This window comes from Anomalospiza imberbis, chromosome 1 (assembly GCF_031753505.1).
Source record: "Anomalospiza imberbis isolate Cuckoo-Finch-1a 21T00152 chromosome 1, ASM3175350v1, whole genome shotgun sequence".
Lineage (NCBI taxonomy): Eukaryota > Metazoa > Chordata > Aves > Passeriformes > Viduidae > Anomalospiza > Anomalospiza imberbis.
Window position 1 is genome coordinate 45383107 of NC_089681.1, and position 24926 is coordinate 45408032.

Below are 24926 nucleotides of genomic sequence, written 5' to 3' on the forward strand. Positions count from 1 at the left end.
CACAGAAATTAAGTGGACCTGCCTGGAGCAAGTCCAGAGGAGGGATGTGAAGATCATCAGAAGTTTGGAGCGCCTCTCCTATGAAGATATGCTGAGAGAGCTGGGACTGTTTAGCCTGGAGAAGAGAAGCCTCTGGGGAGATCTTATTGCTGCCTTCCAGTACCTAAATGGGGCCTAGAGGAGAGCCTGGAGAGGGGTTTTTAATCGAGACAGGGCAAGGGGAGATGACTGTAAACTGAAAGCAGGTGCATTTAGATCAGATAAAAGAAAGAAATTCTTTACTGTGGTAAGACAGAGGAACAAGTTGCCCAGAGAAGTTCTGTATGCCCCATCCCTGGAAGTGTTCAAGGGCAAGTTGGATGGTGTTCTGAGGACCCTGGTGTAATTGGACATGTTCCTACCCAGGGCTGGGTGTCTGCAACTAGATGATCTTTAAGGTCACTTCTAGTCCACACAATTTCGTGATGCTGTGAAATATTTCTCCCCCTCCTCAGTCTTAACTTACTCCCTTGTCTTAACTTACTCCCTTTCTTGACCCTGTTGGCACCAATTGTTTTCCTAGTCCCAGAGTACAAAATCTCAGATGAGAGAAAATTATGTTAGGGATGAAAATTGGACTTATGTATTCCATACATGTAGTTACTCTTGGCTCTCTGGGGTCATGGAAAGGATCTTGTCCCATAAGCCTGTTTGCTCTTAAGAAACAGGTACGCACTAAAGCAGAGCAATGCAATAGTAATAATGATAAAAAGAAATAATCTGTCAGTAATTCATTGCTATGTGCTGAGCAAGGTCAATCCTATCTAGACAGTTCTTCACTGTGCCCACCCCTGGAGAAGGAGCATGCCAGATCCTCTGCTCTGATTCACTCATCTGTGTTGGGAGTAAAAATATTTCCCTCCCAACTCCAAATCTGTCAAACTAACTGTGCTTTTAAACCACTTGAAAACTTCATAAGAGATAAGCATTATTTTATAAACAAGCTATAAAATCGTAACAAACCCCTTTTGAATACATCTTGTTTCAACTTCTGTATTACTAACCTCATTTTAGCTCATTAAATCCCAAGTACTATATTTGCTGTTCATCTTTTAGCTGCTTGTTTATACTTATTTAAAATGGAGAATAAAAATGCTTTCTGAAGTTCTGCGTTTGCTATTAATATTCTGATGCATTTCAGTTTGAAAGGGGCAATCAGAAGATTTGAAAAGCTAAACAGACTGTTAGATATTGCAATTAATTTTTGAGGTTTTATTAACATTCATTCTGTTTAAGTTGGTTTTGAAGAGAAGGGATTTGAGCAAAGGAAAACCCTGAACTTTACAGTATTGCCCTATTAAATTAAAAGAATGATGGGCAGCTTTGCCCTTGTTTTTAAAATCCCCTGGTCATCTTTGACAGATGAACTTTCGGAAGGACATAGCGATAATTCTTGAGGTTTTATCACTTGGTGACTAGCTATACTGGAGGGATTTAACTCGGAAGAAACCAGCTGCCTGTGGAGCTTAGACCCTCACATGAACAGCCTTGTCATTCACCATCAGTTTTCCTGATGGATCACTCTGCTGATACCCAAATGGGTATATATAAACATTTCTTGAACATGTTGGATATTAATGATTAACGTTAAATCATTCAAATATTAAATTAGACTAATATGAAATAAAATGGTTTCCTTCCCAAGCTTTGCTTCCTCCATTTCCTGAGTCATTTTGTGGAAGTCAATTAAATTAAAATCACTGGGAGTCTAGAGAGCCAAAGCTGAATCATCTTCTGACAGTGGGGCTGGGGAGTGCTTTGTTGTCTGTGTACCCCAGATGGTCTGCCCACTTCTGCCTTTCCACTCTTTTCTAAAAGTCTTATCTCTCTTGATAAAGCTGTCATTAAAGTCATAAAATACTAGACAGAATTTTAAATTCTTAAATAATGTGACACATTTTTTATGGGAGCATAAGTGTTATAGGCATTAAAAAAAAGTGGTTCCTCTGATAGCATTCCTCATCTGCTGGTATTTTAGATTAACATGCACAATGCATTATCTGTGCTAACATGCACAGGAGGAGATTTGCTTAGGTAAGGAAACTCAGCTTAAGGCAGAAGAAATCTTTCATTTGTTATCTCAAAAGATGCTGTTTCATGAGATCCAGCTGCTCTTATTTCTTTCGTTATTGCTGTGGAATTCACTTCAGCATTAAAACATCTGCCTTACTGCTGGAGGTGCTGAAGAAGTCAGGCAGGGTACTTAAATTTACACACTGACATTCCTGCCTCACGTGAGGTTAATTCAGTGAAGTGCTCTTTTATTTGGCCTGTGTTGAAGTGGAAAGATGTGAACTGATGAGGTCTGTGTTCTTTCTTGAAGCTGCCAGTTTGCTTTTAGATGTGTTGCTGCTAAGTCTCTGTGCAGGCTGCTGACACATGCTGCACAGCTCATTCCTGGCTACTTCTCAAACCCCACCTCCCCCAATTTCCCCATGCCTAGAAAGTTGTGTGCTTGTTGTTTTCTGAAATTTCACTCTCAGCAGTTGATCTGCTTTATGTGGGTGCTGGGAAGAGGGGAAAAAACCAAGGGACTAAAAAAAACCACTGATTTGCTGCCTTCTGGGGCACGTTCTGGGGAAGTTTTGTGTACCAGTTCTCTTGGAATTAAGTAAGACGATTGTAAGGAAGCTGAGTCTCTGTGTGATAATAATGGAGTTTCCTTAATGAAATTTGCTTCTTGGGATCAATGTATTAAGACCCAGATGAATCAGAAGCACCTGCTGTTTCAATAACACAGAATCATATGGCAGTGAGATTTGCTTCAATACTGCTTTAGATTTTATTGCTTCACAGTAAGTAAAGTATGATTTTTTCCTGGATGAAAGTGGTAAAAAAGCATTTCCTTGATTCCCTCATGACTGCTGCTTTTATTGGTGTCATGAAGGAAACCTTTAAGATGTTTAAAGCATTTGAAAGGTCAGTTTGCAAGTATATTTTCCAAGCCAGAATTCATACACATATATATATATATATATATTTATTTTTGCATTATTAAACATGTCTACTGCATTTCTTTAGACTTTATACTAGTCTCGCTTTTTTAAAGAATTGTGGGATGCATACATAGCAATACACATATGTAGCAATACCCTTATGGTGTCTTGTAAGGATTTCTTTGTGAAAGAGGGCATGAATATAAATCGTTATATTCAGTTGAAGATAAAGATCTATACAGCTTATTTTAAAAACTTTCTATTCCATGACTCATTGTTGCTGCTTGGAAATGTGCAAACCGTTAAACCTCTCATGTCTATCGTACTGTCCAGCCAAAGTTTGAAAGAAAGCTAAATGCTCTCAGTGGAATTACCCTTGCTTATTTTTTGTTTCAATACCTGTAATTCCTTTTTATTAATGGTGTGATTCTAGGGGTGTCCTTCTTGGGGTCAGGAGTTGGACTCTCTGATTCTGATGGATCCGTTCCAACTCGGCATGTTTCATTATTCTATAAATTGTTTTTGTGAGAAGTAATCTGTCATATACCCCACTCTTTAGAGAGTGGAAGAAAATAGTATACCAAGTGGAAAAAATATCCCCAAAACATAAAAATAGGCCCTTCTTGAAATATTTTTATTTTGCCAAAAGGTTTTTGCCAGTGTTAGTAAACCATTTGTGAAAGTGCTGTTTCAAAGTAATAGCAGCTCCTTATGTTTGTGTCCTTTCTTTTGGGAAGAACTGAATGGTAACATTTCTCTGCAAGGAAGGACGATGAACTGGAAAAATGAAGGAGCATGCACAATATTTGAGAGCAATGATTTAAAATAATCTTTTTCAGCAATTCTGTACAGAAAACATCTTTATGATGTTGGGTTTTTTTTAACAGAACCTTGTTGATGTTGTTTTAAGCAGCTCGCCAGGCTGAGGTCAGGTCTCCGCCAGGCGTTTCTGGTGCTTAGGGACCCTGGCCCCACTCCAGCTGTGAGGGGGGAGTGAGTGCCCGGATCAAGGGCTGTTAGCAGCAGTGGGAGGAGAGGGGGCCCATGGCTGCCATACTCGGCCAGGGTATTTATCACTTATGGAAGTAAATGGTGCTTCCCTCCCCCTTTCTCCCAGTGCCTTTACTCATCTCTGTTGGCCTCGACATCTTTGGTTTCCATAGAGATCACAAGAAGTTGCAGCAGCAGTTTTATACTCAGGCTTGGCTGAAACAAAACCTTGGCAGTTGTGGCCGTTTGGCCAAGAAACCTACCTTGGCTCAGTGCTTTCAAATGCTTTTGAGGACTTTCCCTGTTTTAGTATAAAATGCACTCTGGCTCTCTTTTCGCCATTTGAAAAGCATTGTTAAACCTGTGATCATGCATTAACTGTCTAAAGTGGTTTGATTTATTAGAGTAGGAAGCAGTCAGCCTGTCCTTACCTTGATGGCCTTTGAAGAAAGTTAAACAGTAGTTCACTATAAGCAACCTGCTGCTGTATTCCTGTGGCACAAACTTTGCTCCTGTCATTTCGGGTAATGCTAACTAGAATAAACTGTGTGATAGGTTCCATTGCTTAGCAGAGTGCAATTTTGGGAACACCTGCTGTCCTGTGGTAATGTTAGTTTTGTCTAAAACTTATGTTGTCATTTTGTGTTTTAGAAAGTACAACAATATACATTAATAATTCAAGCTACGGACATGGAAGGAAACCCAACATATGGTCTTTCAAACACAGCAACTGCTGTCATCGCTGTGACAGATGTCAATGACAATCCTCCAGAGTTCACTGCCATGACTGTAAGTACAGGATAGGAGTTACTGAAGGATGTGCATATTTATATCCGTTCTCTGTTTCTCTCATTATATCCACAGACAGTAAATATTTATTACTTATTAAATACCATACTGGCAGGCAGAATCAAAATATGTGCAGAATAATTATTCCTTACATGCTGTGTTCTGCTTTTGACCAAAAGGCAAAAGCTGACAAGAGAATCAAGCCATTGTTTCTCTGGGTGGCCTCAGGTAAACTTGATTAGATAAATTGTCAGAGCTCCAGTGAAGAGAGATGGGCTGCCCCACTTTGATGAATGTTCAGCCTGGTGTGGCTCTTGCATGCTCCTCCAGATGAGGTGAAGTGTTTCCATGGTTTTTGCAGTTCTACGGGGAAGTACCAGAGAACAGGGTTGATGTGATCGTGGCAAATCTGACAGTGACAGATAAAGACCAGCCTCACACGCAGGCGTGGAACGCCCTGTACCGAATGACTGGGGGGGACCCGACGGGCCGCTTCACCATCCTGACCGATCCCAACAGCAACGACGGGCTGGTGACTGTCGTAAAGGTAAGGCATGCTTGCATGTCAGAGAGTTCAGCAGAGATGGAGGAAGTGAGAGAACACCCAGTGGGGGAGAAATGTGAATTCCTGAGGCCAGCATGAATCTGGAATAAAATGGATGCTCCCTTTCTTGTGGAATCTAGTAATCTGTCTCTTCGAATGTTACCTTGCTTATGCTATCAATAGTATTCTGCCTGCTCAGTTTAAAAATCAGGCTAGGTTATTAAAAATTACAAATCTTGAATCTTTAAATCTTTATGTGCTAAAAGTTAGAAATTTCTCTGTGAAAAGTGTCTGCTTTTTTTTCTGCTAGTCTAAAGAACAACTTCCTACCTCCTCAATTAGTAGTCATGCATGTTGTCTGCACATTTTATGTCAAGATGTCCCATTAAGGAACAGATACAAGCAGTCAAAGCATAATCAGAGAGGAAAAAATGATAGGTGGGAGGGTACTTCTACAAGAGACATTTAAAGACTGGCTATTTTTAAAATCTCATTTAAATACCTTTTATGGAATAACCTGTCTATCTTCATTCTCTAGCCAACACAGCTCTGTGTTGAGGGATGATTTATTTCAAGTGATAATAACAATGTAGTTCTATAATTAAAACTGCCAGGCAGTAGCCACCTTTCCTCATGACCCACTGATAAATGTCTCATCTCTGAGTTGGCCTGCTCTGGTTTTGGCTGATCCATTTCAAAGTCAAATGTGTGATGCCAGTGATCCCATTTGGAAATTAAAAAAATCACTCTCTTTTTTTCTCTCTTTTTTTAAATTTGTTTTGTTTTATTTCATGTAGTTTTGTTTTGTTTCATTTAATTTAATTTCATTTTGTTTGATTTTAATCCTCCCAGTATCTAGGTGACAAAAAGATACAACCTACATGCAGCATTAATAGTAATTCACATTAGGTTTTTTTAATAACTCTCTCTGGTTTATAGCTGCTGTTCCCCGGAGGTACCAATTGTTGCATTGCAGTCTTCCAGGAAGAATTATGTGACTGCCTGTACTTTTTAGCACTCCTTTAAGTGCCCAGACATGGGAAAAGTTGGAAACCTGCCTACAGTTTTTATTGGCAGCGCAATGAGTTGATCTGTCAACCTGTAATGAAGATTAGATTGTCTCTTGTCACTTACTTCATACTGTTACATGCCAACTGCCCCAGTAAGGTACAGGGTTTTCTTCCAATCTGGGATCTGTGTGAGTAGTACAGTGCATAGTACAAAGGGAAATCCTGTCTCCAGGAATGCCTCAACCCTGTGCAGCATGACAGAGGTGGAACTCTAGATTCCCACTGTTTTTACTTCTTCTTAAATTGGACTTCTGGTTCAGTGAGGAAATCTCCAAACAGAAGGTTGTCATCACTGTGAAGATGGAAGCCTTTGGTATATCAGAAATCAGGTTGACTGGGATTACCAAGAGTCTTTCTAGTGAGATGTTGAGGACATGAGAATCTCTGATCTATGGGAATAGCTATAGTCATGAACTTGTTTGAAGGAAACTTCCATCCTTCCCCATGAGAGATCATCAGGAGGTGCATGTGAGTGCCTGGCACAAAGCTGGGAGCTTCTTCATCATTTTGTGATTAAACTGTTCGTTTCCTCATTTGTTTCTAATGGCTGTACCAGAGTAGGTTAAATCCCAGAATGACAAGGTTTCTAGGTCTTCTGACTTCAAAACTGCCGCTGCTGCGATGTGCAGAACTGAAACTGCCACATGCTGCTAAGCAAAGCCCCAGCGCATGGGCTTGTGTTGAGGTGATGTTATTATACTCTCTTCAGACTCAGTGCTCATTTTTGAGAAAAGCTATACAGTAATCTTCAAAAATGTGCTTTAAACTTAAAATGTAATTATGTGTTCATTGCTACTGTGAGTGAACATTAACACTTCCTGCTCTTTGCTCTTCCCAGCCTATCGACTTCGAGACCAACAGGATGTTTGTACTTACCGTAGCTGCGGAAAATCAAGTGCCTTTGGCTAAGGGGATTCAGCATCCTCCTCAGTCAACAGCAACCGTGTCCATTACGGTTATTGATGTGAATGAGAGCCCGTATTTTGTTCCAAACCCCAAGCTCGTGCGTCAGGAAGAAGGGCTGATGGCTGGTAGCATGTTGACAACTTTTACTGCTCAGGACCCGGATCGTTACATGCAGCAAACATCTCTAAGGTCTGTATAAGCATTTTGCAGTATCTGTGTTATGGAATGGGTGGGGAGCAAAGAGGTGACATGTGAAATGACTGCATTTACCGTAGCAGGCAGCTATCCCAGCACATTCTGTGGGTTTTGTGCAGCTCTCTCCGAAGAAATTTTTGGCTGTAGAGAAGGTGAACTGACCGGTATTCGTAGGTGTGTAAACTGGGTCATTTTCTCATCCTAAGTCCCATTCCATCAAGACAGAATGCTGTTATGCATCTGTGGTAAAGTGTATGTTCTATCCCAAAAAATTCAGTCAGAGCAGACACGTGCTTCTGTGAACTAAGATCGTTTGCAATTAAAATTCACCAATACTTTTCACATGGCAACAAAATTGGATTGTTGGTGAAATCTGAAGGGTTTTCTTTTCATTTTTTCTCCAGTAATGCAAAGTGGTGGTGTTGTCTGTCTGCGAATTCTTGTACTGACAGCTATGATCATAATTTGATCATAATTTTTCTTATGTCTAAAACTTTTCTAGAAAAGCATGCCTCATGTAAAGACATGGTCATTATTTGCAAAGCTAAGTCTTTGACTGCCCATGGGTCAGAACTCACTTTATCCAGCTTTTTTTGTTTTTAACCCATGTAGAAGAAACTCATGTTCTGTCTTTCCTTCCAAAATCAAGATTATTCCAATTTTATTTTCTCTTGATTTTTTGTTAGCTGTTTGTAATACTTTGCTCATTTCTGGACATAACCATCATAGAAATGACAGCATGAGGACTAAGATAGCTTGCACTTGATTAATGTCAAAGAGAAAATTTATCAGATAGAAGAATGGTTTTGAAAAACACTTCTCTTTCAAATTCAGATGAGAAACATGCAGTAAAACCAGGGCCTCTGAAAATGAAGTGATACTGAAGTGCTAGAACAATGTGAGTTAGTGCAACTAACACCATCCATTTTTACCTCTCTCCTGCTCTCAGCACTCTGACAATATGAAAATTAGTATGAATAGCTCTGTAGGTGTAGAAAAACTAAGAAGGATCCCGACTGAATATTTTGAGTCTGAGTGTTAATGGTATATAGTTTATGGTAATTATATGATTTCCTCCAGTTACATGATAACTTACAGGGCAAGGCACTTCAATAATCAAAATGCAGGACTGGTTTTAATATGCATTTCCAAGAAATCTACTGACAGGGCTTGATAAATGGAAATTTGTAAAATGCTATCTTCAAATTCCAAAAACATCTTCAGAATACAAATTAAAATACTAAGACTGTCTTTGCTGTCAATATTTATGTTGGCAGATAAGTAACACAACTTATGATTAAATACACAGGTACTCAAAACTTTCAGATCCTGCAAACTGGCTGAAGATTGACCCTGTTAATGGACAAATAACTACTACAGCTGTTTTGGACAGAGAGTCAATATATGTGCAAAACAATATGTATAATGCAACATTTCTTGCTTCTGATAATGGTATGTATCAATATTGTGTATTTTTTTTAAAGCTTTTAATCTTTGTGATTGAATGGCATTCAGTTTTACTGGGGCAGAAAACAGGATATGCTTAGAATACATCCCATTGGAAATCTGTATTACCATCAAACTACTTGGGAAATGGCTGAAGAATAATTCTCTGAGTTTATAGAAGAATACTGTCTTGGTTGCATTAGTTGAGTTGACAGAAAATTGAAAAAGCCCTGCATAGGAGTGTGGTAGGTTGAGTGAATGCACAGCATGAGTGGGCTTTATGGGGAGCAATGTGTCATTGGAGGGGCTTTGTATTTTCCCACATTCAGGCTGGAGCAGTGCAGAGGGAAAAGTATCTTTTTGTTACCAGTTTGTTAATGACAATTAACACTGCTCAGAAATGAGTCCTTTGATTTCAGCTGGAGTGCTGTACTGTTCATAGCTGATAGCAGAAAGATGAACACAGGCACAGTTAGGGACATTCTCGCATTATAAGGGAAAACTGAAACACTGGGGCTATTTGCCTTGGAAAGAAAACATGGTAAAAATTTCTGAACTGGAAGCTAGATCATCTCTTTCCATACTTTGGCTCTGGTCTGCAGAAAAGACATAAATGGAACTGGAAGACTATGGGAGGTGAAATGAGAACCATTGCTAGTTATACTGAAAAATTCAGTGCCAAATGATCACATCAGTGTGTGATTCCGGCAAGATTTATGGAAGCATCACACATTCGATATAGACGGCAGGAATGTCCAGAAATAGCATGATGAAAACTCAGTATTAGAAAGAATTAAATAGCACAGTTATGGTAAAGGGTGATTTTAAGCCTTCAGAGTTTGGAAGTAATTTGTCCAGAGGACAAACCATCCCAATTTTGCACCTTCTTTGAAGTCTTTGATGTGGACCATCTCTGAAGAGTAACTGTCTGTCTGGTCAGTGAAGTGAGTGAGTCTGTGATCTATGGATCTGCAGTTATTTTCTGAATTTTGCTGAGTAGGGCCATTTTTCTGAGCACAGACTACATAACAATTATTATGTTAGCAGGACCAATGACAGATTGGTTTTGTAAAAGATAGAATCCCAAAACTGAGGTAAACATGTAAGTGTGTTGGTACAGCTTTGTTTAAATAGCTTTGCAACTGGAAACAGGCTTAATGCTATTTCATTTTCTTTTAGGAATACCACCCATGAGTGGAACTGGCACACTTCAGATATACCTGCTGGACATCAATGATAATGCCCCCCAAGTGCATCCAAAAGAAGCCACAACTTGTGAAACACTGCAGCCTAATGCTATTAACATCACTGCTGTAGACCCTGACATAGATCCAAATGCAGGCCCATTTGCCTTTGAGCTGCCTGACACACCTGCTAGTATTAAGAGGAATTGGACCATTGTTCGAATTAGTGGTAATTAACATTATGGACATCTTCATAATTTTAAAGAAACTTTTGCAAATATCTTCTTTTTGGTATTATTTCACAACACACATGAGTTTGGTTGATATCAACAAGAAATCACCTTAGTGTAACTTCCCCAGAGAACAAGAAATTTTAAGGAAACATAGTCACACCAGTCAGAAAGTCTGTTACCCTGAGTGTCACATAGCAGTTTGAGCAAGAAGTTAATGCCGAGCTCAAACGTGAGCTATTTTTGCTGATGCTATTTTAATCCCATGTGAACAATACATTACTTTTTAACCAGTGCCTTATTTTCACACACAGGCGATCACGCCCAGCTGTCCTTAAGAATCCGGTTCCTGGAGGCCGGTATCTACGACGTGCCCATAGTAATTACAGATTCTGGAAATCCACATGCATCTAGCACTTCCTTGCTGAAGGTGAAAGTTTGCCAGTGTGACTTGAACGGAGACTGCACAGATGTTGACCGGATTGTTGGTGCAGGGCTGGGCACTGGTGCCATCATTGCAATTCTGCTTTGTATCATCATCTTGCTCAGTGAGTAGATAGCTCTCTTAGTTCTAACTCCTTTACTCTTATTTTGCAAGTACAATATTATGTTTCAGTATCAGATACCTTCACAAACACAGGGGAGTTATTAAAGGCTCAGGTCCAGGAATTGTTGCTGCATGGTTTGGTGTTTTGGAAAAGTATGAAAACTTCCTGATAGTACAGGATTTGGAGTTGGACAAAGTACAGCTAGCACCTGTTTGGCAGTCAAGCCCTGCAGTGAGTTTGTGAAAGAGATTTTCCACTTATACCCATGGACACTTGTAGTGTTACGTCAATGAGTGGCCAGGTTGAAGATGTTATTCGTCCCCTGGCTTCTAATCTGTCTTGTGCTGCCAGTACTGTGCAATTTCATGCCACCCAAAGTGGGTAGCAATGCTTTTAAGGAGAGCTCTGATGTTGCTACTACTGTGCTTCAGATTAATGCAAGTAGGAATTACTGTTGGAAAGTAGTACATCACAGCCTTTCACATAAGGACTGACAAGAAAGGCAGGTGTTGCAATGATGTATATGTTTAAGTACTGCATAAAGCTGTACTATTTTATTTTGTGTGAAGTGCATTGAGTAAGGGAAGTTACTAAAAATCATGAGTGTGTGTCCAGTGTAGTAAATTAGATAATTAGATTAGCTAGCTCTCCTACACATTATACTTAACTGATTGCCTATTGTGGTGGAACACAAGGGAGAGATTAGCCTGGTCATAGTACACTATGCACCCATCTAGAACATAGAAAATTATGGAAAGGAGTAATTAAAAAAAAAAAAGAGCCTGACTAAGCATGTGATTCTGCACAAGCACGCAGTGTATTTACTGTCTTGCTAGAAGATAATTTTTAAATGCTAGGTATGAAACTAACAGAGCCTTATAGAGAGATTTCTTTCTGAATATACTGGTTTATGAAGCATAGTCTTCCTTAATTCTTTTCATGGCAAGTTTATTTTGCAGATGTGGAATGGATTTGTTACTTACAACCTTGAATATGTAATTGATTTCCAAACCAAATTGCCTATAGAGGTCTGAGTTTAAACATCTCTGGCTTAAGCTGCCTTCTGTCAAATTATTAATTAAAAAAAAAAAAAACTGTACTTTATCCAGAACAGTCAAATCCAACTTCATTGCTTTTTTCTTTTTTTTTTTTCCTTTTTTTAAATCTTGACATTAAATTTCTACAATTTTCTGTGGCTGTATTTCAGAATTAAGATGTGGTTTTGTCTTCCATTTTTGCATTATAGTTTTAGTTTTAATGTTCGTGGTATGGATGAAACGCCGTGATAAAGAGCGTCAGGCAAAGCAGCTCTTGATTGATCCTGAAGATGATGTGAGGGACAACATTCTGAAATATGATGAAGAAGGGGGTGGAGAAGAAGATCAGGTGAGGAAAGGTTAATGGGTTTTATGTATAGATTTACACTTCTCACTGCACTTATTTTGTTTACATTGAAGCACTCTGGTAGGTAGCTAATTTTTACATAAAGTACTGAAGGCAATGACTTTAAATAAAACATTGCTTTCTCTCTTTTTTTTTTTTTCTGTGCCATTGTAGATATACCAATTGCTTGCCATTTGGATAAGATGTAGAAACAGTATCTTGTCCTCTTGCAGTAAAAGCATTCGGACCAGATTCCACTAGGGCTGTTACATTTAAATGAAAGTTAACATCCACTGTCATTGCTGTCTGTAAACTTTCCTCACTCCTTGTCTGGGAACTTGTACAGCATCACGAGTGCAAGGTGCCTAATATCATCTAAACCAAATACAGCCCTTTCTTGGTGGTAGGTGAATGCCTTTCTAGATAAATAGTAATGTTGGCTATTGACAGATTTGCCACCACTGGGATTTCAAGCTTGGAAAGCATTTAGGTTTCAAGTAGCTGTCAGGGCACATCTGTGTTTATTCAAATACTTTCCCAGGCAGGTGCCGTATGCATTTACTCTCATGTCACCTCTGGTTGAACCACTGCTGATGTGTCAGAGGACTTGGAGTGATGTGTATATGCTAAGAATAGTGTCTTTTCCCCCCTCTCTCTCCAAGTTAGTGGATTTTCAAGCAGTGTGATTTCCTTCCTTCAGAGGTCGTTTATTAAGTGCTTTATGAACATGACAAACAGCAGATTTATGCACATTATCAATGGTAGAAGTGAGTGTAGTAATTACAAAGAGAACAGTGCGTATAATAGAGTCTAAGAAATTTTCCAGTTAAAAGCCTTGAAAAATTAAGTGCAATTCTTCCACACATCCCCAGTCTCAGTCATCTGGCACTTGAGTTATCTGAAAAGTGTCTCCCTTCACTGGTACAGACTTCTATAGTTTCTTTCTGCTCATTTGTTTGTTTATCTAAAATTTGTGTTCCCCTTAGTAATTTCCATGCTTCCTGCATTTCTCCAAGTACTGTTCCTACTTCCTGGCTTTTCTGCATAATGTTCTTCTTAGGCAGTTTTCAAAGGAAACTTCGGTTTATGCAGTTTTGGAAAAATGCTTATGTTAAATAAAGTGAAAATAACCCTTTAAGTCTCTGCATGTATTCCAGTTATTTGTACATAGTTTCAGTTACAATAACTGCATCCTGTTTGTGCATCTGTTATTGTACAGGAAAGTTGCAATCTTAAAATTGGGAAAACTCAGTCCCGTGAGAAGTAATTTTTCAGTTCACATATTCCCAGCTCTTGTTCATCCCGAATTCTCTGGAGGATCTGTTAAGCAATTGTCAGGGATCTTTGAGTTTTAATTACTGTCCATGCAACCCTCAGGACAGAAGTGAGTTAGGTTCTCTTGAGTATAGTCCATTGGGAAGCCATAGGTGATGGTAGGGTAGTGTTGAGAGGGAGTGTGCTGCAGATCAGAAACATTAAGCATTGTAACAGTGTACAATGAGAGCAAAATGGGGATGGCTCTGAAGTCTCTCTCCTCTGCCCATCTTGTGCTGTTCTCCTCTCCAGTTGGCAGTGCTGTCTTTGTGAGAGGTTTTGATTAGAGTGGTGTGGCAGGAGTGAGTGAGACATCCTGTGAGTGCCGCAGAGATTAGCGCAATGTAAACTGTCCATAATCGCAGCCTTTCGCCAGCAGTGAATGAATGTGCTGCACACAGTGAAAGGAGAACTGCCGACAGGTGGACTGGCAGAAAAACAGGAAGGAATGTGAAATTAGGGCTGTTTCCTCTCACAGTGGGCATAGAAAGCATCTAGACCTAGAGAATTTTAAGGGCTTTACAAAAGATTGAATGATTTTTAGTCACAAATCCCCTTCTTACTTTCTAAAGATGAATTTTAAAGCCACTACTGCGATTTAGTTACCTTCACTGCAGTCACTTTGTTCAGGTACACAGGTCCCTTTTTTGATCCATTGACAATAGGCCAGTCTCTGAGGATCTAAAACACCCTTGCACACTCTAAACATAGAAAACATGTCCAGAAAAGAACAGCTGTACAAAGTGTATCAAGCTTTTATGACTACTTCTAATGTAGCCAGTTTTATACTACTAGTAGGCAAAATGGGGGTAGGTTCTCCCCTAGTTTCAAAGCTGGGAATTTGTTCCTATGCAGAATGAATGAAGAGAGAGCACAAACTTTTCATCTTATTTTCTTGTCTACAATGGATGATGTATATATGTTCTGTCTTGTTTTTCAGAGAGATTATTCTATTTTGGTTAGACATTTTTTAAAATCTAAATTCTGCCTGTACTTAACCAGATGGTAATAATTTCTAGGTTTTGTTTCTTCTTGGTTCCCTCCTGGCCCCCCTCATCCCCTGTACCCAGGGAAAAGAGGGAGAATTGTATTTCTTCGTTGGGGTTTATTTGGTTTTGCACACATTTTATGTGAGATTTCAGAACTTAGAATGCAAAGCTTTTCAAATGTCCCAACAAGTTATCTGCAAGCAGTAATCTCATTTTTGTAAACCACAGCTTAGCAAAATACTGCATAAGCAAAGCTGTGTACAGCATTGTGGGCAAAGGGTAATGGCTGTAAAGATCTTCGCATTTTTGTCAGTGAAAGTATTCAAGTGTCAAAGTGAGTGTTCTAAAAAAGTATGGGGCTAACATCACAAATGTAATTTCACCATGATGCCTCACAGGCTAAAACTGCTACTGTTCTATTAAAATCAAGAAAAATTTTTTCATGTCAATCTTGGATCTATAAGTCATCAGCAAATTACAGGAAAATGCTCTGCATCAATATTATTTTTTTTTACGGTGCACCATCCCTAAAATCCTGAGGACTCATTAAACAAGCAGCTTCAGTAGGAGGCAGTACACAAGGTGACTCAAACACAGAGCCATCCAGCCCAGGGTGCATCTCGTGTGATGAAATAAAAAGGAATTCTAAAGCCTCGTGTGCATCTCAGTGAAAACAGTATTTTAAAAGCTTCAGACATTTTCATAAGAGGTAAAATTACTTTTATTTATAGCCAGCAAATTACTTTTTAAAATCACATGCTACTCTAGAAGGACAGCTTGAAGATTTACCCTGTGTGACATGATATTTCCCAGATGTTTAGGTTATTTGAAAATAATGACTGTTAGGGCTTGAAGGTAAGTGATAGAACTTAGATCTCTCTTTATCCTGAAACAAATTAAACTTTGGAGGTTTTTATCTTAAAATAATTTTATTTATTTGATAGCTTTAATTTATTTATTTTGAAACTATATGAGTTGGGTTTCTTAGCTGTCATGGCCAACCCAGAAGCTCCTAAAACATGTTCAGCAGGTTCCTTTCAAACTCTCTGCACATTCTATCAGAGTGATGTCTCCTGTAAGAAATTAGATGAGTTCAAATTCCAGTTAGTTCCTCTGAGTCATAGCAACTGCCAGAAACAAGCTGGAATTCCTGTTTGGTTTTGTTGGTGTGTTTGGTATTTTTTTTCTCCTGTGCCAGCAATTCCAAGGAATTATGAAGTGAAATCTGTAATAAAAGAGCAGTTTACTCCATCGTGAAGGTCTTCTGTTAATCCCATCTGAGGCCACCTTGGCCTGCTTTGTTCAGTCTGGCAGACTGAATGCTTGTCAAGAAAATTGAGGATCTTGACTGATTCATAGTTGTCTTCTACTTCGGCATGATGTACACAGGGTCGTGTGATCTCCACAGCAGCTGAGAATGCTATTAATTCTCTAAGCCAGAAAAGCTTTTGATCTGTGGGTCATAACTGAAGTCAGCCTGCTCGCTTCTGAAGAGCATTGTCAACACTGGAAATGTTTTGGACTTTTTTCACCTAGAAAAAGCAGGCTGAAAAACAGGCTCCAAAATGTTTGCAGTACTCCTGTCGTTCCAGGCAGCAGCTGTCTGGGTTTTGTGAACAATGACTGTAATAGGAGAAGTTGGGGATAAGGGAGGAATGAGAGAAAGCATTGGATTCAGATAGATAGAATTGGATTCTATCTATCCAGATAGAAAGCTTTGGATTCTTCTTAGGATTCTGTTTACTATTTTCTACTTCCAATAGTTTAGCTACCTGACTTAGTGGAGATAGGCCATGAGAGGGTTTGAGTCAGCATCATTCCACAGAAATCAATGTGACTGGTTTGGGAAGGGGAGTAATGTTGGGGTTGGGGATTTTTTGTTTTGTTTTCTTTTCTTTTGTGTGTTAAACCCTAGTATTTCGTTTTGTTTTTCCTAAACTTGTATCTGAATCTTAATCTCTTGGGGGTGGGGAACAGTATAGTTTGTTACATTCTGAAACAGAAAGTTCAAATTAGGAAACTGTAGTGAGTGCCTCTCTTGATTATTAATGAACCTCATTATCTGTAGCTTGTAGTTGTTCAGCAAATGGGGAGGTGTGAGGTGTAAATGGTGAATATTCTTTCCTGATATAATGTGCTCTGAACTTATAACAGCAGTCTCTGTTCCAGAGACCCCAAACCTGCTGCTGACTGAGTGTTGAAGCACTTAGCATGTCTCTGCAGCATAATTCACACACACAGCACATCACAACCCATAGTCATCACTAACTTATTTTGTCACGTATCTTGGGCCATTTGTGTTACTTACATCAAGGTGGTGGGTGTTTGACTGGGATATATGCAGCATATGTCAGCCTGGTAACTGTGATACATTTTTTTTTTCTAATTGCTTTTGTATATATCTCATTGCACAAGATGATTCTCTCCTTTGAGTTCATTTCTATAATGTTTTCTGAATTTTAGTAGTACTTGCTCGTGGACGTAGTCCTGTTGAAGCAAGTTGTTGGAGCCAGTGGGTGGTATGCTTTTAAAGGACTGCAGATGAGCTGTTTTGAACATGTAGGATAATCTAGCCCTCAGATCTTTTCAGCACAAGAATTTCAGTGCAATGATTTTACTATTATTCAAAGTAGTTTTTTTTGCTGAAGAGTCTTCATTGTCCTTCCTACATCAGTTTTTTTTTTACATTACTCAATAGCCTGCTTTTTGTCATATTTTTTACATATTTATGTAAAGAGAGAAAATAGTAGCATTTATTTTAATGGTGTTAATTGCATTAAAAATAACAGCTGGTTTATTGTTATGTGTGCAGGATCTAAATTCTGAACAGAAATTGCTCCTTTATGAAAGGATAGCTGTGTTCCAGCATTTATGTGTCATAGATAAAAACAAAATTAGGTAATCCTTCTGAATTTTTGTGTATGGGTTTTGGGGTTCTTTTTCATATCGTCATACCTTTCTGTATGCCTACATTTTGAGATAACATTAGTCTTCTGTGCTGGGTCTTTTTTACCACTTGTTGTAAACATGATAATGGTCCTTACCTACTCCATGAACTTTATAAATCCAAGAGATTAGATTTTCTTTTTCACCACTCTGAGTGTTAATGAGATCATTTGCTCTCAGTTTTTAACCTTCATTTTGCATTGCATTAAGAATAGAACATGTTTTATGTTCTGAAATTTCAAACATAATGAATGAAATAAAGGTTGCTATGATATTCCCCATGAATATACAATACTATAATTAAAAGGTAGTTATTTCAGAGATTGTGTTTGCTTACTAAGACATTAGCTTCACTTTTTTGAGTAAGTGACTCATACAGTGCTCCTGTGGAGGAATTATTGTCATTCCTTGGTGAATCTTTATCTCATGATATGAAAAGTAATGTTCTCATAATTCCATTACAAAATTGTTTTGTTTTATTTTATCATATCTGGAACCTCTGCCTGTTACTGCATTGTATCTGCAGCTGCAGCTTAACTTTCACCTTTTTATTATGAAAAAGATAAGATAGCTTCTTTGTTATCTTGAAAATTATTCACTTGTAGTACTCCAGATGCATCTATAATAAAAACAAATGGAAAAAGCAGTAGGACAGAAAGTAATCTAAAAGCAGGTGAAAAACCTAGAGCAACTGTTGGTGTAGGCATTTTAACTATCCTCGCACCTGCAGCCTACATCTAGTCAGTCCTCTATCTTTGCTTTTTTTGAAGTCTCATAGTTTCAGGAAATGTTAGATTTAGGGCAGTTGTACTCTTTTGCTGAACTCAGGCGATATTGGAAGTGGAAATTTCTGATAGGTTTTTAGGGTGATGTTTGCTGGGTTTGGGGGTAGAATATATAGCAGGATTGGTTTTCACGGCCTTTTTTTGGTTTGTTTTTTGCTTTGTAAGATTCCAGTGGGAACATGCAGAAGTAAAATACTTATTTCCTTACTTCCCCATCCCATTTATCTATTGGAGTAAACAGTAATTGCCTTTGGAACAAAAAGTTAAAGCAGAACACGTGTTTTATCCATAGGTACTTCAGAGTCATTATTAGTTCTCTTCGGGAAACAAAAACCCTGAGTTTATACTAAGGCTCCATCCTCTAAAAGGAGCAGGTAAAATTCAAATGTCTGCTACTTTTGCTTTATATGCACCTAAACCACTGCAGCTGATGGTGTTCAGTGAAAGACACTTACAGGTCTCACCATCAAATTAAGTCAAAGTGATCTGGTGACAGTTAAGTTGATTATTTCTTTTATGGAGGTAGAGCTGAACTTTCGTATTTCTTTGCCAAGGGTGCATCCCTTGAAAATGAGAAAAAGGTACAGTGGTTTTGTTACATTATTCATGTGTCCAGTCCTATGTTCATGGCTAGCCAAAGCTTTCATTCTGTAGAAGGTGAAAACCCATGTCATCCCTAGGAGTGTATCACACAGTCTCATGAACAGACAGGAAATAAACCAAGAGCTCTGAGACAGCAGAGAAGCCAGAGTCGTAAATCATTAATGAATGTCAATCACATTCCAGGCACTAGGCTGTGGTAGTGGAAAGCTCAATTCAGATGTAATGTATTAAAATATTTTCTGAGTTTTCCTTTCTCAAAAAAGTCCATCCTATCTCTGCATAGCATTTTATAGTTTTAGTTCATTGTGGTTGCATTCTGTTGTTTGCAGTTCTGTATCATAATGCTCCAGAATACATTCCTGTAAGGCAGTTATCAATTAATGTAAACATTTTTTACTTTGTTAGGGTTTTTCCCAAGAACTTAAGTAAATCTTCTAATTCAGAACAACTAATGAGAATGAAAAAAAAATAAAAGATATTTGAAATGTCTCCTGTTGTAACCGATCATTGCTCTATGCGGGATTGTTACTCAGGTGCTGTTCAGTGAATGGCTGCCTTGCCTAAGAGGAAGTTGTTTAAGGAGGAGATTTTTGAAGGCTGTATTATCTTTTTTTTCAGTGATTATTAGGGAGTGTGAAATGGCTTTTTCTTCTATTCTGCATGTTTCATCTGTTCAAGTTGAGATACTTGAACTGTGCTTTGAACTACTGTGTAGATGTTCTTAAATAAGTGCTTGGGGGGGGGGGGGGGGGGGTTAGAGCCTTCTGCATATATTTCTGGTAATTTTTAGGGCTTGGCTACCTGATTCTGACATTTAGCACTCTTCACTGGGATTGCATGTTTCAGGAATGTAGGGTTTGAACTAATAATGGTTGAAGTATTTTCTTAAAGCTGTTAGAACTAAGTGAAGAACTAATAATGTCAATATTGCAACCATCTTTGAAGGAAGGGGACAGGTGGTTAGTGGGGTTTGAGGATGGGCAGTGAGATTGATTGATTTCACAAGATGAAACTTCTGATAAAATGCTCTTCCAGCGCATTAAGTTTGTCATCTCTTTTACCATAAGTTATTGAAAAGGAAGCTATAGTTTCTCCAGTGGTAATAGATCCGTTCATAAACAAGCACAAAACCGAAAAATCATTCAGCTTGCTTCACTTAAATCCCTATTGTAGAATGTGAGGTTTCTGTTTCCGTGTTGACTGTAGGTTTGGATTATCAGACTAGTCCAAGTTTCTCGTTTCCAAAGGCCTTAGTTTTTCTAGATGTAAAATGGGAGAAAACTTTTATGTCTTAGCAATATTACAGTTGAGAAAAACTAAGTAGATTCTCTTTTTCATCAACAATCATAAGTTTGTCCAGAAGTTTGAGGAGGAGAAAACTTGAACGAAGCATCTGTTTGAGTGTGCTCAAGTCCAAACTGAAGAAAAGAAATCTTTTCTAGAATTGCTGGAGTTAGGGCTAAACAGCCCTAACTAAATAAATACCTCTGACAAAAATTGGCAGCCATATGAATCAGATGCTCACAACTCTCGCTGAAGTACATTTCCAATGGAGGGCTGAGACTTTTTCCCCAATGAGCTGCCAGTAATCCATAAGCAGATTTTAGCTATTAACTGGTTATATGGGAAAAGACTGGAGCAAAACCAAAACACTGTAGAATTGTGATCCTGAAATTAAGAGTAAAAATGATGACCCAGAATACTGATCAAAGCTGTCTGTCCCAACCTATCACATCATGTTTTGTTCCCTCTTTGATGTGCCAGTTTTCCATTCAGCTGTCACTTCTACAATTAACTATCTTAACAAACTCTGTTTGAGGCTAACCTTTAAGTCCATTCAGAAGCTTTAGGTAGTATGTGAAAAGCTTTCCCACTTTCCTGTCTTTGAAAGTAGCGCTGAGTGAAGACATGGGACCTCAGCACCTATAAACAGTTTATGACCTGCCATTTTAAAACATTGTTCCATGTTCTACTTTGCAGTAATTGAGTAGAATTGACTTTAGACAGAAAGTTGAAACAGCTGGTGTGGTTGCATGGTGTCTAGCACTCAGCTGGTTTGGGGAGATGCTGGATGAGTTGGCTATACCCCACTGGTGTGCAGTTAGTATTGATTTTAATGATAGGAGGGGTTTGAGAGTCCGAGGTAATACATGAAATGGATCTTCTTTTCCCATCCGGACACTGTTAGACCTGCAAGATAAATTTCCTCTGAGAGAAGGCTAAATGACAGTGTCATAAATTACCCTAGAAAAGAAAACCAAAGTGGGATTCCACGTAAGGACACGTTTTGCACTGCTGTTATCTCACAGATGGCTACCTTTGCTGACTTCTTAGCTATTAGAGTCTGCATATGTCTCCAACTATTAAGTACATACAAAAGGAGGCCTTAGATATGGACATAATAGACTGATAAACTTGATCTATATTTCTGTATTACCACTAACTGGTAAAAGAATTGTATACAAATGTGTGTGGGTGGGAAAAAATTACAAAATTGAAATGAAGAGAAATGCTCCTCTGGTTTAAATACATTGTTATTTAACCATACCAATTTGAATTCCTCCACAATGAAATGTTTAGATTTTAAAAAAATATACATATATTTAATTTCTCCCTGTTGGTGTTTTCCACCTTTATCTTTTGGGTGGGTAAGAAAAGCACTCATGTTACATATTTATAAATTCTAAAAAGTACACTCTTCTCTGCTTGGTAGGATTTTCTGGTAGCATGTCTCTAAACTATTTTGATTTATTTTACGTAATAAAAAGGGAAAGGATAAAAAGTTCTGTTCTGTTTACTTTTCTCTGATTCATACTGCTTCCTGGAGATCACTTATTATTCTGTTTGGTACATGAAGTACCGAAGAGTATGAGTTAAAGCTCTGCCCCAAGGAACTTGTAATCTAATTAAAGCATATGAAACTGCATTCTCAGATCTCAGTGGAGCTGTTCCACCTTTTTTGACTATATATTTGTGTGCAGTCATCTGAGAACCCAAGTAACAAATCAGAAGGTGTAGTGGATTTGATAATCAGTTACAGTTCTCTCCACAAAATACCATCACTGCTGTCAAAAAGAGTTCTTCTTCTGTTGAAAAGTCTGGGTTTGGGGTCACAGGAGGTCATAGTCTCAGAAAGGATCTACATCCCATGAGATAACAGCAGCCGTAAAAGCTTGCACTCCTTCCCTTAGGAGCCAGTAAGGAACTAATGAAAATAGTCTGAACAGATAACTTCCAGCAAGTTGAGATTATAAATAAGATTTTTACCAGAACAGCACTGTTGAAAAACTGATATTTTTGATGGATAGAAGAGCTTATTTAGGATGTTTATAACTGTTTGGATTATTTGTGGGGCAGGGTATGTGGCATACAGTAGAATTGGCATGAGCCCCCATCTGCTGATAGTTCCTGAATGCCTTTTTTTTAAGCCTTGAAGTGCAGTTCTTAATTGTGCATTCTCACCAATGCCCTGTGTAAAGGCATCCTAGAGCATGACTTTCTTCTAGACATGGCAACAGTGAGGAGAATGACAATGATGGAATGCATCACACTGTGTAAAGAGAATTCAGGCATATCTATGTTCAATGCATAAACATTGATCTAATTAAATTTTTCACGTACATACATACGGCTTATTGGAATTCATACTGCTATGCTAACTTCATCAGTCTGCCAGAGTTTGAAACTGCAGCATCAAGTACTTAATGAACAGATTCATGAGTAATCTCTAGAAAGTGCTTAGAATTAAGGCCAAATCTGAGGAGCTTTGTACTTCTTATGACATTTTCCCCCCTTTGGCTTTCATATTATGGAAGCCACATAAAATCAGCAAGGAGTCTTAAATTCATTCTTTGAAGGTATTAGAAAATACTGCAGAACACTGTGCTTGCTTTTTTCCTCAGAATGTATGGTATTTATTTTCTTAGAAAAATAAAAGTTGGATTTGGCATCTTTGCTCTACGCTGTAAATCATCATTACTAGGTAAAGTGTTTAGTCCCTTAATAGTACTACTCAAATCCCTGCTTCTCTAGGGAAAACTTAGGAGAAGCTCCACAAATCTGATGGAATAGAATCAAACCAGGAGATTCAGGGAGTATAAATCAAATAACATCCTGTTGGTATGCAAATAACAGTGTTATTGACTTATTCTCAGTAAGCAGTACAATCCTGAAAACAGGACTTTGGGTGAAATGGTACTTTGCATTTTCCTTTTTTTCCTTCTCATGTTTCCCCCTGACAGATATTGTTTGAAATTCTGCTAACGTACTGTGTCTGTTTCATATTTTGCAGGATTATGACTTGAGCCAGCTCCAGCAGCCTGACACTCTGGAACCAGATGCCATCAAACCTGTTGGAATCAGACGTCTTGATGAAAGGCCAATTCATGCAGAACCTCAGTATCCAGTCAGATCAGCTGCTCCTCATCCTGGGGACATTGGGGACTTTATTAATGAGGTAAAGAAGCAAAACAAGGTTTCCTCCTAAGATCTGATAATCTTTTATATTTTGTTTATTCTACTCCGCATGAGTAGCTGTTATGTTAGAACATAATAACTTTTTAAAACTTCCTCAGACAATTAAAGTTGTCTCACTAGACAGAAATAAATATGGTCTTCTAAAGTGCAGACAAATTTAATTAACTAATTCAAACAGAAAGGCAAGATATATCAATTAACTTCTGTGCACTCGTATTAATTACATTCATAGTACATTATCAGCAGCAACCACAATATCTCCAAGCAGGATTATGCAATGGCTTGCAAGTAATAAACAGACTAACAAAATTGTAGTGTAGCCTAAATTCATTTATTAATTCACAGTAATTTAATAATGGAAGAAGTTCATTTTGATTTTCCTCATACATTACCCTTTGAATCCAGATAATAGTGGAACTTCAGAACCTTCAATAAGACCAAAAGAATTCCATCAAATACGATTAGTGAGCAGGGCAGCTAAATTAAATGTTATGTAAGTGCTTTTAATACTTGTCTTGTCATAGAGCTTTCAAAGATTTTGCGTTATCTTTGATTTTTCAATCTAATAAATGTAATTGAGATTCAGACTATACCAGAGTACTGATAGCTCTGAAAGAAATTATCCTCATTATTTCTATCACTGGTCACTCTTAAATCATTGGTGTTGTGGTACTTAGGATAGAATGTGTTTCTTGTGTTTGCTGGTTATAGAAAAAAAAAACTAACCCAGGATTTACTGCTATTTTTACTTCATTCTGTGCTGAATTGTAGTAGTTAATTATTTTCTCTGCTTTTCTCATATCTTCCTTGTCAGCTGGAGCTGGACACATATTGCAGAGTATTGCAGAACAGTTTCTGCAAATGTGTTTACTCTTGTTTGCCTTGAAGAAGAGTCATACTAATATACTAAGGTCTTTCGTGTTAGAAATCCGCAGAAAATTGAATTTACCCCTTTTAAGGTATACAGTGATACAATTGTAAAAAAATTTAGAGGGGAGTTGACTAGCAGGAAATGTACAAATATTCCTGTAAGACGTCGTATTTTTAGAGACTCCAGTTTTTGCTTACCTTACACTTCTAAATATTACAGTTATAATTGGCTTTTGGAAAATAATGGAGGCATGGGACACTAAAAGGCCCACATTGTCAGCCAAGCCAGTGTACACACAAGAACTTCCTTCTGCTTCCAAACAGTTGGAGATTACCATCCTGTTCTCACACAGCTGTGACCAGATAGTGCCCCCCTGACAGACAGTAGTGAAGAACCCTGGTTTTTGTTTTTCTCAAAGCAGCTAGGAGGCTCTGTTATGGAGCAAAGGCAGGGAATGGGTCTGATTCTGCTGGAAGGCCAAAATGGCACCAGAGGTTGTATGGCCTTCTACAATTTTTTAATGACTTAGCAAGCTGTTCTCGCAATATTATTTTTCAGTAGGTTATCACTCTTGAAGATGATAGCATCAGTGTGTACAGATGGGGCTGAAGAAACAGTACTTGCTGTCTTGATTTAACCCCGTACCTTTATATTGTACTACAGACGAGCATGAAGTTGTTTT

The 24926-nt window shown here is 38.3% G+C and overlaps 1 protein-coding gene across 4 annotated transcripts in view; it reads left to right on the top strand.

Annotated features, from left to right (window-relative positions):
* The window catches only part of CDH2 (cadherin 2), a 114674-nt gene that overhangs the window by 82881 nt on the left and 6867 nt on the right, over positions 1 to 24926 (top strand). For all 4 annotated transcript variants that reach the window (XM_068190046.1, XM_068190056.1, XM_068190060.1 and 1 more), the window contains 8 exons: positions 4617 to 4754; positions 5116 to 5301; positions 7207 to 7463; positions 8779 to 8921; positions 10095 to 10328; positions 10644 to 10877; positions 12124 to 12263; positions 23189 to 23353. In XM_068190046.1, coding sequence (XP_068046147.1) covers positions 4617 to 4754; positions 5116 to 5301; positions 7207 to 7463; positions 8779 to 8921; positions 10095 to 10328; positions 10644 to 10877; positions 12124 to 12263; positions 23189 to 23353 — 1497 coding nt within the window. The remainder of the gene's footprint in view (positions 1 to 4616; positions 4755 to 5115; positions 5302 to 7206; positions 7464 to 8778; positions 8922 to 10094; positions 10329 to 10643; positions 10878 to 12123; positions 12264 to 23188; positions 23354 to 24926) is intronic.